This window comes from Pteropus alecto, unplaced genomic scaffold (assembly GCF_000325575.1).
Source record: "Pteropus alecto unplaced genomic scaffold, ASM32557v1 scaffold447, whole genome shotgun sequence".
In the NCBI taxonomy this organism is placed as follows: Eukaryota; Metazoa; Chordata; class Mammalia; order Chiroptera; family Pteropodidae; genus Pteropus; species Pteropus alecto.
Window position 1 is genome coordinate 495014 of NW_006440214.1, and position 17810 is coordinate 512823.

Below are 17810 nucleotides of genomic sequence, written 5' to 3' on the forward strand. Positions count from 1 at the left end.
ACCCAGGTGACCAACGTGTCGCCCGCCCTGCAGTTTCTCTCCATGGGCACTAGTCCTGGGCGCACGGGGCACGCCCAGGGGCTGTCCGAGGAGCCCTTTGAGGGGCCGCAGCCCCCGCGGCCATCGGCCACCTGCGCGCCCCGCTCACGGCTGTGCTGTCCTCCCTTGCAGGCATGAACGCCGCGGTGCGCGCCGTCGTGCGCATGGGCATCTACGTGGGCGCCAAGGTGTACTTCATCTACGAGGTGAGTGGCGCGTCGGGCCCTGCCGAGGGTGGGCGGTGACAGCGTGCTCCGGTGGCTGCAGGGCAGTCTAGGTCCCAGGAGAGCCCGGTGAGGTGCGCCCCCTGGTCGGGGCGCACCCCCCAGGATTTGTCCCGGCCGGGGCGGGGTGTAGGAGGGCGGGAAGGGGCGCAAGATGCGGCGTGGGTCCCGCGGGGCTGCCCGCTGCACGCCGGCTGTGTTTGTAGCTTTCAAGTCTGATGGATTCACTGGAGATGGGGCCGACTCTGAATAAACATTGAGACAAATGGGGCGAAGCAGCCACTTCGAGCTTCCACCGTAATGTGAAACTCAGACAGCCTCCCTGGTACCTGCTCATCCGCTAACTTCCAAGCCAGGAGCTTGGAATCCGGGCGCGGTCGGGGCCCCTTCACTCCCGCCTCTGAGGTCCTGGCCCCTTAGAAGGGGGCGGTGGGGGCGGTGCCAATGTAACCTGGACCACACGGTTTATTTCAAAGCTACGAGGAAAACTGGTGTTTCGCCTTTAAGTTTGTAAACAGCGTAAAGCTTTGAAAAGTACTTTTTAGATGGCTTGATTGCTTCAGGGTCACCGTGAGTATTTTATTCTGATTCCTCCCAGTATTATTTATATACGTCATACACACATCTCACACTGGAGGGGAACAGGCGCGTTGTTAAAATTGCAGGAAGGTTTTGTGTTGGATGTGTCTACGGTTTTCTAGGTGCCACGTGTGTTCCGCAGCTGCCGCTTTAAACGTCCGCGTGATATTCCGGGAAACCGATGTCTCACCCTTCAGCTGGCCCTTCGTTTTCGGGGTCATTCCATCCCCAGCCACTGGGCTACTTGGGTCACTCCCTGTTTTACATCTGTTGTAGCACAGAAGACCGTGCTGACCGGGGAGGCCCTCCGATGCTTTGTGTCCTTACGCGGACCCCAGGATGTGGCAGTGACAGTCAGAAGAGATGGCCCTTTTTCATAAGGGGTCTCTGTGTGTCTTGCCAATGTGACTTCCAGCCCAGCCCGCCCCACCCCTATGCCGTGCCCAGAAGAGCCGCAAACCCGCCGGCTCTGGGTGTCCCCGCCCCCCCTTCCCCCACACACACGCCAGGGCTCGCCTGGGGTTCTGGGCCATTCGCCGAAGTCCTTTTCTTCTGTGACGTGGCCGCTCGTGGCCTTGGCTCATTGGTGCCAGTAACCGTGTTTATCGTTTGTGGGAAAGGTGCGTTTCAGGTGCCGCGGTTGCTCGTTAAGCCGCGGTTGGGTGGGTTGGGGGCTGCCCCTCTCTGCTTTGGGCGACGTCAGTGCTGCTTGCCCAGTCGCCACCCTCCTGGCCTACTGTTCTGTCCTTTTCCACTCGGATGTCTACGGGGCCGGTTTGCCCTTGGGACCGCCGCTATGCCCCGCTCACTGACGTGGAGCGAGCACGCTCCCCGCTCCCCGCCGAAGAGCTCGCACGCGTGCACACAGCCTCCCGCCCTTACCGTGCTGCTCGCAGTGTGTATTCGAGAGAGGGCTGCATTCCGCCTTCGAACTTGAGACACCACGCCTGGCCTGATGGCCGTTCCTGACGTGTGACCTGGTTTTAAAAAATTGGTTGCGGGTCGGAGCACCCTCAGGCCAGGTTCTTCCGGTATAATGAACAGAACGTTCTCAGCTTCTGCGAAGTGGGACCCACTTAGACTTCTGGTGTCCAGCGCGCTCCCCCGGGGCCTTCTGCGGCGCTGGCTGCGCTGCGGCCTTAGCGAGCCGACGGCCCCTCCCCACGGGGACGCTGGCCTTCACCATGACTTTGCGGTGTGGGGAGGGAGGGAAGGAAGTCATTTCGGTTACTTCGTAGTCAAAGGAACCTTCTCCGTGTCCCTGCTTGTTACGGGCAGGGCTGGGAATGGCACGCCCGTCCCGCATCAGACGTGTGTGGGGCCGTGTGTCAGCACCAGGGGATGTTAGTGTCAGGGACCTTTGGACTGTCCCAGCATTGGGGACGGTGCTATGGCCTCGTGAGTGAGACCAGGGAGCTGCCCCGCATCCCTCAGCGCTCAGGATGGCCCCCAGCAAGGAGCTACCCGACCCTCAAAGTCGATAGGGCCGAGGTCCAGAAGCCTGCACTAACCCAAGTGCCAATTCTGTACTTGGAGCAAAGGGCAGTGGTCCCTGGGCAGTGGGGGAGGGCAGGGGGCTGGGGGCCAGGGGGCCTGTGCCCCCTCTGGAGTCGAAACGGACAAGGTGACTGGTCAACGTGAAGTCCTCCTCAGATTTAAGACTGATTGCATGTGTTTTTTAATTTAAATTTTTTTTCAATTACCGTTGACGTTCGGTATTACTTTATGGCGGGTTCAGGTGAGCAGCATAGTGGTTAGACGTTTCTGTAATTTACAAAGTGATGCCCCGGTTAGTCTAGCACCCACCGGGTACTACAGTTACTGGCCGTATTCCTGTGCTGTACTTCACATCCCTGTGACCGTGACCGCCAGTTTGTGCCTCTTCACCCCTGCCCCTGCTTCGCCCGGCCCCCAGCCCCCCGACCCCCTCCCGCCTGGCAGCCGTCAGCTCTCTGCATCTGTGAGTCTGTTTCATTTTATTTGCATAGTTACTTTTTTAGATTCCACCTGTAAGCAAGATCGCATGGTGTCTGTGTCTAGGTGTCTGACTTATTTCACTCAGCATAATACCTTCTAGGTCCATCCGTATCGTCACAAATGGTTCTTTTAAAAGATTTTATTCTTTTTCATGGCTGTGTATTTCATGATATATATATATATATCTATCCATCTCACATCTTCTTTATCCATGTGTCTATAGATGGACACATTTGTTACTTTCATATCTGGGCTATTGAAAATAATGAAGCGATGAACTTAAGGGCGAATATAGCTTTCGAAATTATTGTTTTTGTTTTCAGATAAATACCCAGATGTGGGATTGGTAGGTCACATGCTGGTTCTATTTTTCAGTTTTTGAGGAACCTCCATACCGTTTTCCATCATGGCTGCACCAGTTTACAGTCTGAACGCTGCTCGATGGCTCGGTTTTGTCACGTCTGAACCAACACTTGTTTGTTGATGTCTCGATGGTGGCCATTCTGACAGGTGGGAGGTGATCTCTCCTTGTGGTTTAATCTGCATTTCCCTGATGACTGTGATGTTGAGCATCTTTTTATATGTCTGCTGGCCTTCTGTATGTCCTCTTTGGAGAAATGTCTAAGTCCTCTGTCCATTTTTTAATTGGATTGTTTGGGTTTTTTTTGCTGTTAGATTGTATGAGTTCCTTATGTATTTTGGGTTTTAACCCCTTATCTGTTTGTCATTTGTGAATCTCTTCTCTCATTCAGTAGGTTTTTCGTTTTGTCATGGTTTCCTTTGCTGTGCAAAACCTTTTTGGTTTGATACAGTCTCATTTGTTTCTTTTTTCTTCTGTTCCCCTGGCCCAAGGGGACACATCCAAAAAGACATTGCGAAGACCGATGTCAAAGAGTTTACTGCCTAGGTTTTCTCCTGGGAGTTTTATGGTTTCGGGCCCCACATTTAAGTCTTTAATCCATTCCGAGTTCTCAGATGTGGTGTATGAAAGTGGTCTAGTTTAATTCTTTTGCGTGTATCCAGTTTTCTAATACCACTTACTGAAGAGACTGTCTACCCCGTGGGATGTTCTTGCCTCCTTTGTCACAGATGAATAGACATTGTCTATATGAGACGTGGGTCTATTTCTGGGCTCTGTGTTCTGCTCCATTGATCTGTGTATCTGTTTTTATGCCAGTGCCGTGCTGTTTTGATTACTACGGCCTTGTAGTATAGTTTGATGTCAAGGAATATGATACCTCTAATTCTATTCTTTCTCAAAATCGCTTTGCTATTCAGGTCTTTTGTGGTTCCACATAAATTTTATGATTATTTGTTCTAGTTCTGTGAACAATGTCATTGGTGTTTTGATAGGGATTGCATCGAATCTGTAGATCACCCTGGGTATTATGGACATTTTACTGATGTTACTCCTTCCTGCCCACGAGCACGGTACCTGCTTCCCCCTTCAGTTTCTCTCTTCAGTGTCTTTATAGTTTTCTGAGCAAAGTCTTTCACCTCTTTGAGTATATTTATTCCTTAGGTATTTTATTTTTGAAGTAAACGTAAATGGGATTGTTTTCTTAATTTCCCTTTCTGCAGTTTGCTATTGGTGTACAAAAACACAAATAACTTCAGAAGATTAATTTCGCATCTTGCTAATTTATTGCATTCATTTACCAGTTCCAACAGTGTTTTTTTTTTTTTTTTTTTTAGTAGATTCTTTAGGGTTCGTGATATAGTACGTCATCTGCAAATAATGATAGTTTTACTTTTTCCTTTTAAATTCAGATGCCTTTTTATTTCTTTTTCTCGTCTGACGGCTTCCAATACTGTGTTGGATAAACATGCTGAAAATGAACAGCCTTGTTCCTGATCTTAAAGAAAAAGCTGTCAGCTTTTCACCAATGAGTACGTTAGCTGTGGGCTCGACATATGTGGCCTTTATTGTGTCGACATATCTTTCCTCTATTCCCACTTTGCTGAGAGTTTCTACCATAAATGGATGTTGAATTTTCTCAGATGCTTATTCTGCATCTATTGATATGATCATATGATTTTTTTATCCTTCATTTTGTCTATGTGGTGTATAACATTAATTGATTTGCAGATTCTGAATCAACCTTGCATTCTAGGAATAAATCCCACTTGATCATGGGGTATGATCTTTTTAATGTATTGCTGAATTCAGTTTGCTAATATTTGTTGAGATTTTTTGTCTCTGGGTTCATCAGAGATATTGGCCTATAATTTTCTTTTTTTTTTTTTTTTGGTCTGGTTTTGGTATCAAAGTGATGCCGGCCTTATAAAACGAGTTTGGGCCTTCCATCCTCTTCAGTTTTGGGGAATAGTTTGAGAAATCGTTAATGCTTTGAATATTGGTAAAATTCACCTGTGATGCCATTTGGTTCAGGACTTTAGTTTGGTGGGAGTTTTTTGATTACTGTTTCAATTTTGTTAGTAATTATCAGTCTGTTCAGATTTTGTTTCTTCCTGATTCACCCTTAGAAGATTGTATGTTTCTAGATATTTATCCATTTCTTCCAGATTGTCCAGTTTGTTGCCATATAATTAAATTGTTTATAGTATTTCCTGATAATCCTTTGTATTTCCGTGCTGTCTGTTGTCACTTCTGTTTTGTTTCTGATTTTATTTGGGTCCTCTCTCTCGGGTATGTCTGACTAAACTTTTATCAATTTTGTTGATCTTTTCAGAGAACCAGCTCTTTCTTTCATTAATCTTTTCTTTTTTTTTTTTTTTTTAGAATCTATTTTACTTCCGCTCCGATCTTTATTATTTCCTTCTTTCTACTCACATTGGGCTTTGTTCTTCTTCCAGTCCCTTTAGGTTTAGGGTTAGATTGTTTGAGATTTTTCTTGTATCTTGAGGTAGGCCTGTATTGCTATGAATTTCCCCCTAAGAACCGCTTTGGCTGTGTTCCATATTTTGGGGTCATCGTGTTTTCATTTTCATTTGTCTCAAAGTACCTTTCGATTTCTTCCTCGATCTCGTTGTTTATCCATTCATTATTTAGGAGCATGTTGTTTGTTGTTTGGCTTCTACGTATTTGTGTGTTTTTCAGTTTTTTTTTCTTGTAATAGATTTTTAGTTTCATACCCCTGCAGTCAGAGAAGGTGCTTGATATGATTTCAGTCGTCTTAAATTTATTGAGATCTGTTTTGTGGCCTAACCTGTGGTCTGTCTTGGAAAATATTCCACGTGCGTGTGAGAAGAATGTGTATTCTGCTGCTTTGGGATGAAATCCCCTAAAAATATTAAGCCTGTCTTGTCTAATGTGTCATTTAAGGCCACTGTTCCCTTGTTGATTTTCTGTCTGGAATAGCTGTCCACTGGTGTCGAGGGCTGTTAAAGTCCCCTAAAATGAGCCTGTTACTGTCCGTCTCTCCTTTATGTCCATCAGTATTTGCTTTATACATCTAGGTGCTTCTTCATGGGGTATGTAGATGTTTACACGGGGCGCGTCCTCCTTTGTCTCTTAATATGGTCTTTGTTTATAGTCTATTTTGTCTGATATAAGAATTGCTGCACCAGCTTTTTTGTCATTTTTATTTTCATGAAATACCTTTTCTTACCCCTTCCAGTCTCTTTGAGTCTTCCGAGCTGCAGCGGGTCTCTGGTAGGCAGCGTATGTCTGGGTGTCGCTTCTTATTTTTATCCCTAAGCCACCCTATGTCTTAGTGGGAGCATTTGGTCCCTTTCCAATTAAAGGGGTGACTGCCGTGTTCGCAGTGACTGCCGTTTCTCCGTCTCTGACCGCGTCCGTCGCGCTGCTTTCTGGTCCCCGCTCTCATCCGTCGCCGCGTGTGGGGGACTGTGCAGTGCTGTTCGGCTGGCTGGCTCTCTGGCCCCTGTAGGTGTTTGCGTGGGCATCGCCACGTGCTCCCTGGACCCCCGCCGTGTTTGCAGCAGGCTTTTAAATGCGTACTTTAAGTTCCCACACATCGTAAAATCACTACGGTTTTGCTCACCCCCCTCTGCGTTTGTTTCTGTCATTATTTTTTACTTCGTGTGTGTGTGTGTGTGTGTGTGTGTGTGTGTGTATCAATTGCCTCTGACAGTCTTAGATCTGGAGGAAAAAGGGAAGAGCCTGTGGACGGAGGCATTTGAAGTAAAATCGCCCGTCTCATAATCAATCCCCTTCCTCCCATTCCCAAAAGAGAAATTCTAGTGAGCGGAAGGGGGGTCCTTGGCACCCACCCCACCTCGGGGCTCGCCCAGGCCCCCCTCACACCCATGGGTCTTGCACTAATCGAATTAAAATCATTTGGGATGTCGTCTTCTCTCCGTGATTGATGTAGTTCTCAAATCCAAAAATCCCTAAAATCTCATTTTTTCCGGGAGTCATTTGGGCCACAGCTTCAGCGAGCTGCATGCAGCCCTTTCTCGGTTGCCCAGGGCGACCGTCCTGCGGGAGGAGGCGGGTCACGCTCCTGCCCATGCCAGCTCACGCTTGCTGCCCGTCTGCGCTGCTTCTGTGAATTCTGGCACACGTCCTGCCCCGAGGGTCTGGGGGAGTGGTCGTGAACCTACCGTGGTGGCCGAGCGACAAGGCGCACATAATCGTCCCCTCACCTGTCCAGTGAAAGCCCTTGTCCTCCTTCCCACACTGGGGAAGCTCTGGGCACGAGCCGGGCGAGGGGCTCTGGGGCTGCTGGGCGGGCCGCGATGCTGCCTGTGCCTTTGACGCTGCTGGTTTTGTCCAGGCGCAGAAGCGGTTGGGGGGCGGGGGGAGGGTGCGAGGGCGCTGGACTGAACTTGCTTCTCAGGACAGTGGACGTCCAGCCTGGTCCTGCCCCACTGCAGCACTGTGGCATTTGCAGGGGTGGCGGGTGTGGGGTGCCCCAGGCACTGCAGGGTGCATAGAGCATCCCTGGCTTTGCCCACCAGGAGCCAGGACCGCCCCTCCCCCACAGCGGTGACTGGAGTGTCTCCAGACATCCGCCGTGTTCCCCAGTGAGCACACCCCCGCCTCGCCCCCGACGTAGACCACCGTCCCAGATCTATTTGGGATCAAATTTACAAGAGTTTGGTTTTATTTTTTAAAGCAACTTTCAGTAACTTATCCAACATGTTTGTCCATGTACGGTCTAGTTTCTACGTTCACCTGGAGTGTTCGAGGTGAAGCAGGTCGGTGTTAATTATTGAAATGAAGGGGTTTGGGGTTTTTCTTCTCCAGCAGAGAGAATGTGGGGAGCGTACAGGTCAGAAAGCACTGGTGTTTCCCCTGGCCCTGGGTGGCTCTGTCTGGCATAGGCCGCTGAGCCCTGGGGCGCCGTCTGGGTCTGGCTGGCTGGGTGCGGTTAACCCATTCTTTCCTCTTACTGAGCCGGTCCTTTTTTTGGGGGAGGTGGTGTTTGCTTTCCTTTTAGGCTAGGGCGTCTTTTTCCTTACAAACTTGCATGTGCCTTCCAGTTGGGGGGACGGTGCCAGCACTACATGACAGGCTTTTGCAAAAGACGGGGCTGGGCTGGCCTGCCCCTGGGTGTGGGCCAGTCAGACAGATGCAGGGCGTGGAGCCTGCAAGTCGCCTGCAGCTGCAGAGCTGGCGGCTGCTTGTGATAATAACGTGGATTCAGAATCCCATTAGCTGCAGGTTTTTCTGCACTTACAAAGGTCATTGTTATCATGGCTCTTTCAATATGACCAACTCGAAAGCCTTTCGTCTGTAAACTGGACAGTTGAGTGCAGCTCAGGCACAGGCGCCCTGTCTGTCGGGGACGCTCATGGGAGGAAGGCGAGGGACAGCGCCCCCAACCTTTCTGTTGTTCGGAACTAGGCATCTGATAGGACTCAGAGTCAGGACTTGCTGGGAATGGGGCCGGGGCAGGGAGCAGCCCCGGGAGCTAAGGCTCAGGGGATGCCCGGGGCCCTGGGCCTTGTCCTCCCAGGGGGGCCCTGAGCTTCAATGATCAGAGTCACACTGCCTCATCTCCTAGAGGTTTTATATGGAACCGTTCCTGAGTTTTAACTTCCTTAAAAGCAAAGCTATTTAACCACTAAGTGTCTGTCTGAAAATGGTCACAGTGACACCCACACGTACTAGGAACCGTCTCTCTCTGCAGCTGGCGTGCAGTTTGCACCAACGCAGCCAGGCCCGGCCCTGCCCCTGCCGTGCAGGCCCATGGCCAGGTGAGGCGCTTCCTTAAGTCAATTCACGAAAGGCAGGTGACCGGGGCCTCTGCAGTCCCTCCAAGTCCGTGGGAGCATCGGCTGGCACAGGGAGCTTGTGACAGTAACGGCGAAGGCACTGAGCACCCAGCTGAGGGCTTCCTGTGGGATCCGTGACTCATGACTTGGCCCTCACACCACCCGACAAACCTCGCGACAGTCAACATTTTAGTGTTCAAATCGCGGAAGTGATGGCCTCCGTCCCCCGCCTTCGCCCCTCACCCCCGACCGTCATCACCGTGGGACTGATTAAACAGTTTACTGCCAGGCGGCGGGCTCCCTGGCGGGGAGGTCAGGGACTGGCTCTGTCCTGCTGTGGCTTTTGGTTTTGCTGCGGTTCCTGGAACTGCGCAGTTAGGTGTGGCTGAAAGGTGAGAGATGCCAGCAGGGTAAATAAACCCTGTGGGTTTGTCTTTGGGTTTCCACGAGCAGGAGGCGCAGGCTGGCAGGCCTGTCATGCTCCAGCCTGTTCTCGAATTCTGGAGTTGACCGAATCTCGCCAAGGACACGTGCAATGAGACACAGGCATTGTCCCCAGAGCCACGAAATCGATGACCACGGTGACTTCCTCAGGACCTGGTGGGGGGGCAGTGCATGATGGGAGGTCGTCGTGGGAGTTTTCCGTGAATGACCATCCACCGAGAGCCTTGGCCCGCCTCTTATTCACACACCCCTCGTTTCCCACGGCGGCCTTTGCTCCATTTAACACTCGAGTGGTTCAGAGCCGACTGGTCCGCCGCGTGCTCGCTCAAGTTCTGTGAGTCAAACGCTGCAAGTTATGAAGGAACAAACCGAGAAAACCTTGATCCTATAGGAAACAGAGATAATGTATTTACTTAGAAGCAGCAAAACCTCTGGAGAAGTCTGAACGTCACCCGCACATGGAAGAGCCCTTATTCTTACACAAATGCCTAAAAATAGGGGTCACCATGAACTCTCTATGCGGTCGAAGGACTGCCTGTAAAAACTGGCCGGACGATGGGTTCGATGCGTCTGGCCGGGGACGCTCGGGTGCCCCCTGCGAGTGAGGGCCAGCAGGGGCGGGAGTGGTCCTTCGGCTCGGCGACTGAGCATGGCTTTAAAACGTTCACGGCCTGTTTTCCTCGCATGAGTCACAGAACTGGTTCTCAAGCCAAATTCCAAAGGAGGATTCGAGAGAATGTTCCGGGCTGCGGCGGTATTTGGCAAGTACTCGGCCTTCCCTGGAGACACTCACCTGGATTTATAGGTGATGGTGCGTTTGTGTGGAGCCAGGCCTCCTAACTGTGCCGCGTCTGCCCGTAGCAGGCGGCCCAAACTGCTGGTGGTAGTTATTTTTCACATGTTGCGTGAGTTTAATGACTTAGCCCATCGAAGAGTGAGTCACCTCCTGTGAGCTGGCCCACGTGCGCGGTCAGGGGGGGTGCTGTGAACGCCATCGTCACACAGGCGTCCTTTTTATTACCGACCGCCTGCTTTCCCGTGCGTGTCCGTGCCACACAAAGCAGCCAGGCTACGTCTGCAGAGCGTTTTGCTTTTCAAAATATGAGTTAATGCTTTGCGGAACTGTTTTCCACTCTCTCACTCTGGACATAAAAATGACGCATGAGTGCCTTTCTTAAATCAGTGTTTAAATTCCTAGAGGTAGGGAAGGGAAAGGAACTTTCTCCCTCCCCGGCACGGCGTGTGCCAAGCAGCAGATGGCTCGTGGTGTCTGATGGGGGAGCACGTGTTTGCAGGAACGATCGGGCGTTGGTGCCGTCAGCCTGCACGGCTGAGACAGTCTCGGGACCCGTCAGCCACCTCGGGTCTGTCATCTCTTTGGGCGACACCGTGGCCGGATGGCTCCCTTCCCTTTGGTTACCTGGCGCCCGAGAATGTGGAACTCACAGCGGTGGCTGTCGGGCTGGCTGGCAGGCTTTCGCTGTCCTTTCTGTCCAAGCCTGTGGGGAGGCAGTTCTCCACCCTGCCTGGCCCCGGACGGCCCCGGGGTGCCTGCCTTTCTGACCGCTGACGGCCAGTCTCTCCCATTCTCGGAAGCCGTGGGTTTGGACACTAAAACATCATCCTCTCTGTAGGGCCCGTTTCAGCACTGGCCGAGCTCGGAAACTTGGCCCCAGGCCACAGGTCTGCTCACGTGTGCCCCCAGCAGCCCGGGACCCAGTGTGACGAGGCTGGAAAGTCGGCACTGCCCCCTGTTGGTGGCCCGTCCCCATTGGCCTCCAGCCTCAGGACGGACGTGCTATGCTGTGCCGGCCGTGACAGGTCATTCTCAACCATAACCTGGGCATTCAGGGGTGGCAGAGGTCACTGAGAGGGCCACCGATGACCGGATTCATTCCTTCTCTGTTTTTCATCTACCGTCCATCTCGCCTGTCATCTGTGGATCTTCTATTATCTATCCATCCATCGTCTCTACCATATAGCCATCTGTCATCCATTATCTATTACCCTATTATCTACCTATCTACATACCTCTCTGTTTTTCATGTTCTGTTGAAATAAGGTCCCCGTGGGTCCCTCGGGAGGAGGGGGCTTGGCTCTGCGCCAGGCCCTGGAGCAGCGGGCTGATTTGTGCTTGGTGCAGCCTCTGTCCCTGAGGTTGTCCCGGACCAGGACGCAGCAGAAGTGGCGCCTCTAATAAGCGCTCCCCTCCCAGAGGGAGCCTGGGTCCCGTCCCTCTTGTGCTCGTCACCCCTTTGTCCACGGTGACAGCCACATGGGGCGCCACACTTGAAGGGGAAGAGGCTGAAGACGTGCACCTCACAAGGCCTGTGTGGAGAGGGGTGGCGGGAATGAAGGGTGGGCCGAGGGGTGCTGGGGGGAGAAGGGGCTCTGTGGAGACGGCGGGCACCCCTGAGCTCACCAGACTGTTGGGGGCTGAGGCAGCAAAGCCGCGGGGGCCGGGGTGGGGCTGAGGCAGCCGCAGCAGAGGTGCCTGTTCCCTAAGGCCAGCACTCTGAGCTGCTCTGTTCCGGGTCACTCCCCTGCTGGCTTCCCTCTCCTGTGTCACATGAGTGACACGTGCGTACGTGTAACACTGGACTGAACACATGCACGTGTATAAAACGTGCTTATATTATAGAATATAATGTATTGTTACACTGTGTAGCATACGTGTGTAATCATAGATATATTATACATTGTAATTATGTTTTATATACATAATTAGTAATTAAATATAATTACATAATACTTTATATTGTATAACATAAATATAAAAACGTGTATATATAACGTAGTGTTATACGTAATAGTACTTTCCTATATAAACATGTTCTGTATTTTTACATTGTCGGTGGAAATTTTACATTGTTAAATACAGTTCGGTCCACCATGAAGGTGCCTGCGCTGTCACTGATTTATGCACAAGGCCCCACATCTCATTACAGGGAGTCTTTCTTCCTGTCCCCTCTAGGTCCTGCCTGGGAGGGGTGTGAACCCACGACAGCCATCTGTCACATGCTCTTCGGAATGGTTCATACCTGTTCTCCTTGAGGGCAAATGCCTGGAAAGGGAGTCATGGGGACCGTGACGCAACTGAACGTGTCTACATTCCTCACTCTTGTCTGTTCTGGGGGGCGGGGAGGAGCGGACACAGATGGCACCGAAAGGTGATTGTTTTGGGGTCCTAGACAGAAGCGTGCCCTGGCACCCTAAATCACTCACAGTACAGCGAGACGTCACAGATCGGAAGGCAGATAGACTGAATTATTGGGGTAACATGCAGCTGCACTTTTAAAAAGCGTTTTATTTTTATGGAAAGCAGGATTTACCAGGCAGGTGGGGGCCCTCACAGGGAAGTGTCACGTGAGTTTGTGTTGAATTACAAACAGTTTCGGGGTGAGTGTGTCCCTTTTCGGTCTCCGGACTGATTGCCCATGAGGCTCTAGACGCGCCTGGCTGAACAGTCCACATGGGGGACTGTGTTCCAGGCCCTTCCTGCCATTGACATTTTGAGCCGCACTTGGGTGGCACCGCCTCTGCCCACCGCTGGGCCCTGGGCACTTAGCGCCATCGTCACTTGTATTTCCGTTTCGTGTAATTTAGGATCAATGAATGCTGCAACAGGGCGTTTAACAGAGACTTCCGTGTTTCTCCCCAGGGATACCAAGGCATGGTGGACGGTGGCAGCAACATCGTCGAAGCAGACTGGGAGAGCGTCTCCAGCATCCTGCAAGTGGTGCGTGCCGCGTTCGGTGCCGCGTGTCCCTCTGTGCGAGTCGGTGACCTTGGTCTGGCAGCTGTTGCGCTCGGGCTCCAGGCGGACCTAGAGCAGCCTCGCGTGCTGCTGGCCTTGTTCTCACGTGCAGGGAAAAGCCACCCTCGCTGTGCCGTTTAATTAAATTTCCTGCAGAGCCTCCCATCAGGCCGACGGTGGGTTACACCTGCAGTAAAGTCCCTGTGGTAGGGTGTTCCTCGTGACAGTCGTAGCAGATTTGCGTTTTTTTTAACGCCAGAATAGTGTTGAGGCAGCTCTGGTTTGTTGGTGCTGTGTGTGCAGCGCCAAATCTCTGTGCACGCTGGGTTTTCGACACCCCTGGCATCAGGGCGACGAAGCCCGGGAGAGGCCAGCTGGCGGTGGCGTGGGCATGGAGGGACGCAGCATCCCGTCCTGGCCTCCCAACCGGGTTCCCGGGGATGAGGTAGTCACCATTACAGGCGGAAAAAGTTACTACTTTGAACTTAAAAGAAACCTGCCCTAGTGCTTTACGTTCGTGTCGTATTATGCCTGGCACATTCCCGGAACCCTGAAGCTTAGGGACGGCTCCAAACAGCTGAGAAATGGATGGAGCGTCACGTGCAGAGAACGGACTCGTGACAGCTCCCGTGCCGAGCTCTGACATGGAGGTATCAAGCTGTGGCTCCCGCCGAGTACTTTTTAGTAGAAAGAATCAAATCGGTACCTTCCCTCTGAAGGTGCTAGTGCAGCAGATGACGGGATAGAAACATTTTCAGCCGTAGTAAAGAAGGCAGTCCCACGATGTAGGGCAACCCGGTAGACTTTGTGGGCACATGCTTGCTACGCGAGATCAGTCAGAGGACACGTGCCATGTGATGTCACTCATGCGGGTCTAAAATACTGAACTCACAGAAGCAGAAGGTAAGATAAGACCTGCCAGGGGCTGGAGGGTAGGGAGATGGGAACAAATTTCCAGTTACAAAGTTCTGGAAATCTAATGCCAGCATGGTGACGGCAGTTAGCGATACTGTGTTATGCGCCTGAAGAATCGCATGGAAATCCCAGTTTTATAAGTGACCCGTCATGTCTGCCAAGGAGCCCTGCACTTTCTAAACAGCTCAGAGTCCTTCAGTTCTGAACCACCAAGTGGGAAAGATCCGAGTCTCTCTCCTGGTAGGCTGGATGACCCAATTTAAGTTTTCCCAAGTTCTGGCTTTTAAGAAGGAGAAGGGCGGGGGAGACGTAGGGGAAATCAATCTCTCTGCCTTGCAGACTGCTCTGCTCTGCCTGCACATAGGCTGAGCTCAGACCAATGGACGAGGGGCCTTGTGACCAGGGGCTGCTGGACACGCACTCCTCTGGCTGAGGCTGATGGCCAGCGAGGGCCTGTTAGGCTCGGGGAGCACGGGGTCGAGCCCGCCCTGCTGCACAGCCTCACACGGGCCTCCTGGTTCTGTTGCAGACTCTTCCCCGCTCTGCGTGTCACTGACGCTGCCATTGATCCTTGTTTCCATACCCTTCTTGGCTCCCTGGGCTGTGAGGCCTGAGTCTCCATCCACTGCATTCCAGGATGGAGCTAAAAATGGGAAAGCCACGGCTTTCACAGGGGACCGACACTTGCCTTTGGAGAGCCCCGCATGTGCATGAGCACACGTGCCCCTGTCCAGCTTCTGGTCCAGCTGGGAGGAGACGCGACAGGTGTCGTCGTTTCTTTTCCAGGGAGGCACCATCATCGGCAGCGCCCGCTGCAAGGCCTTCCGCACCCGCGAGGGCCGCCTGAGCGCCGCCTGCAACCTGGTCCAGTGCGGCATCACCAATCTATGTGTGATCGGCGGGGACGGGAGCCTCACCGGGGCCAACATCTTCCGGGAGGAGTGGAGCGGGCTGCTGGAGGAGCTGGCCCGCAATGGTCTGTCTCCGCGTCCCTGTGCATTGCCCTCCTGTCCCCCACTGGGTCCCCCCTCCCCTTCACACGCTCCGCCTGTTAACTGTCACAGAAGTGTCCGTGGTGTTCCAGGTCTCACAATCACCACTTAAATTGGGCCTTAAATCACAACGATGATAAGGACGATGATACTTTTCTGTACTGCACTGAGAGTGTTGTCGCATGGTTCCAAGGTGATGTGGAGCACGACCAGCGGAGGCATCTCCCTGGATGAACAGCCACTTCGGGAGAAGTGTGGGGCGCTTGCCCCCAGCTCTTAAACTCCACTGGGGAGCAGACAGTGGCCGGCAGACCAGGCAGCAGCCTCTGTCCATTGCATTCTGGTCTGACGCAGGCTCGGTGGTGACAGCAATAGCCGCCCGAGTCCGGGCCTGAGCTGCCCCCAGCCCTGCCCATCCTGACTCCGGTTAGGCAGGTCTGCCTGCCCCGGCGGCCTTTCCTGAGTGCCCAGTAGACCACCGCTGACAGCCCCATGGCCCTTGGGAAATCCATGCGACAGTGATATAACACTCTGAAGTGCTTAATTCCAGGACTGGGACGTGCTCTCACTGAGCCACGCCCTTCTCCCTGCTGCTACCTCTGGGAGTCAGATGCGATCCCCTGGTGATGTGGCCCCTTCCCTTATTTCTGTGATCCCATGCGCCAGGACAGTGCCCTCCCTGTCACCACCTCCACCGCTGTCCAGCTTTTGTTCCCCTGAGCATAGAGAATTAGGTCGAGCAGAGTTCTGGGGAAACAAAGCAATGGCTAGAAAATGCGTTCAGGATCGTGGGTTTCCTGCCCACGGCCGTCCCGTCCCCCAGCTTGTGTGCCCAGGGGCTGATGGGCTGCTCCCAGTGACGGGCAGTGTGGCTTGTGTCCTCTGCAGGCAAGATTGACAAGGGGGAGGTGGAGAAGTACGCACACCTCAACGTGGTGGGGATGGTGGGCTCCATCGACAACGACTTCTGCGGGACCGACATGACCATCGGCACCGACTCGGCTTTGCACCGAATAATCGAAGTTGTGGACGCCATCATGACGACCGCCCAGAGGTAGCCAAGAACCCTACTGAACCGGAGGGCAGGTGGGCAGGCGGCATGGGGCCTATGGCGAGCTGTGGCGTAGATGCTAGTGATGCTTCTGGAAGGTTCCACAGATGAGATTCTACTGCAAGTCTGGTCACTTGAGTGTTTGAAACTAGTGCAAGAAAATTGTCCTCTGGTTTACTTCTTATTTTTAATTTTATGAAGTTACTTTCCTCCCCCAGTTATAAGATAAAAATGTGTTCATTGGAGAGAACTTAGAAAACGGGAGAGGAAATTACCTCCAGTTGTGCCCTGCGGGAATAGTAGAAAGTAGATGTGCCTGTGAATGTCACCACACGCCCTTGTCAGTGACAGAGGCAGCGTCACCACGTTGTTACATTCCTAGCCTGCCGGTACCCAAGTGCGGGTGACGTTTCATCCACGGTGACAGACTCCCAACAGAATCCTTGCAGCAAGTCCTTAGGTGGCACTAGTTCCTGAAGCGCTCTTCAAGAGCACTCTGAGAGTCAGCAGGAGCTTCCCATTTTGTGGACGAGGACCTTGACTGGCTCAGCCCAGCGCCTGGGGACCCAGGGCCACATGAAAGCCATCTTGTCCCTCCAGGGTTCCCCACGGCACGTAGATTTTGCGCGTCACGGGTGCCATCCAAGCCGTCCATCGCAGGCGTGCTGGGGGCCGTGTCCTGTCACGGTGCCTGGCCGAGTGGCTGACCACCCAGGAGAGCCAGTCCCTCGGGGGAGGGTGACTGTGTCCTGGAGTATCGGTGTGTCAGGGGCCCAGCGACCACGTTATAGAGCACGGAGCTGCTCGAGCCCCTTTACTCGCAAGAGCATTTGCTTCAGGAAAAGGTCCCGTTTGGGGGCCGGGGCGCGTGCCGCAATTGTGGAGGTGCCTCTCTGCCAGTGCGCATCGCCCCGCGTCCCCCCGCGTCCCGGGCTCTCCTCAGCGGCGCTAGGTGATGTTTCCTCTGTCTCTTTTGCAGCCACCAGAGGACCTTCGTTCTCGAGGTTATGGGGAGACACTGTGGGTATGTACAAGGGCGCAGGCGCCAGGAGGGAAAGGCCTGCCCCACGTTCCAGGGGGGGCCCACATGCAGGCAGATCCCGCGCCTGTGTGCCCATGGCCCCCAACGCGCAGGCGCGCCCTGGTCCCCGAGCCTGTGCTGGCCCCTGTGGTCAAGGTCGACCTGCTCGACTACTGCCTGGCCCGGCGGACGCAGGCAGCCCTGGGCATCGCGGCCCTGCTCCTGCAGCAGAGCTGCACCCACTTGCTGCGGTTCGAGCTGTGGTGCGGGCAGGCCGGCGCGGGGCTCTGCCTGCAGGAGGGCCTCGACGACTTCCTGCCCCTCATCCACGTGTACCTCCAGTGCAGGACTCGGGGCCCGTTCACTCGCCCAGTGAGAGGTATGGGAAAGGGGGCCCCACGCGCAGGCGCGCTCCACTCCTGTCTGCCTATGGCCGCCTCGCGACACCCTCACTGCGCCTCCACAGGTACCTCGCGCTGGTGAGCGCCTTGGCCTGTGGGGCAGACTGGGTGTTCATTCCGGAGTCGCCCCCGGAAGAGGGCTGGCAGGAGACCATGTGCGTCAAGCTGTCGGAGGTAAGGGGACTCGTTCCGGCGGCACTCGCGCGGCCGTGCTCAGAGCGCCCTCTGGCCGTGCGTCGGGGCGGACGGGCGAAGGCTGGCCC

At 53.5% G+C, this 17810-nt stretch overlaps 1 protein-coding gene across 4 annotated transcripts in view; it reads left to right on the forward strand.

The window, feature by feature from the left end:
* PFKP (phosphofructokinase, platelet) overlaps nt 1-17810 on the forward strand; it is a 50991-nt gene that overhangs the window by 10766 nt on the left and 22415 nt on the right. For all 4 annotated transcript variants that reach the window (XM_025050524.1, XM_015593455.1, XM_006917197.2 and 1 more), the window contains exons 2-7: nt 172-245; nt 13072-13149; nt 14869-15058; nt 15963-16128; nt 17105-17149; nt 17613-17721. In XM_025050524.1, coding sequence (XP_024906292.1) covers nt 172-245; nt 13072-13149; nt 14869-15058; nt 15963-16128; nt 17105-17149; nt 17613-17721 — 662 coding nt within the window. The remainder of the gene's footprint in view (nt 1-171; nt 246-13071; nt 13150-14868; nt 15059-15962; nt 16129-17104; nt 17150-17612; nt 17722-17810) is intronic.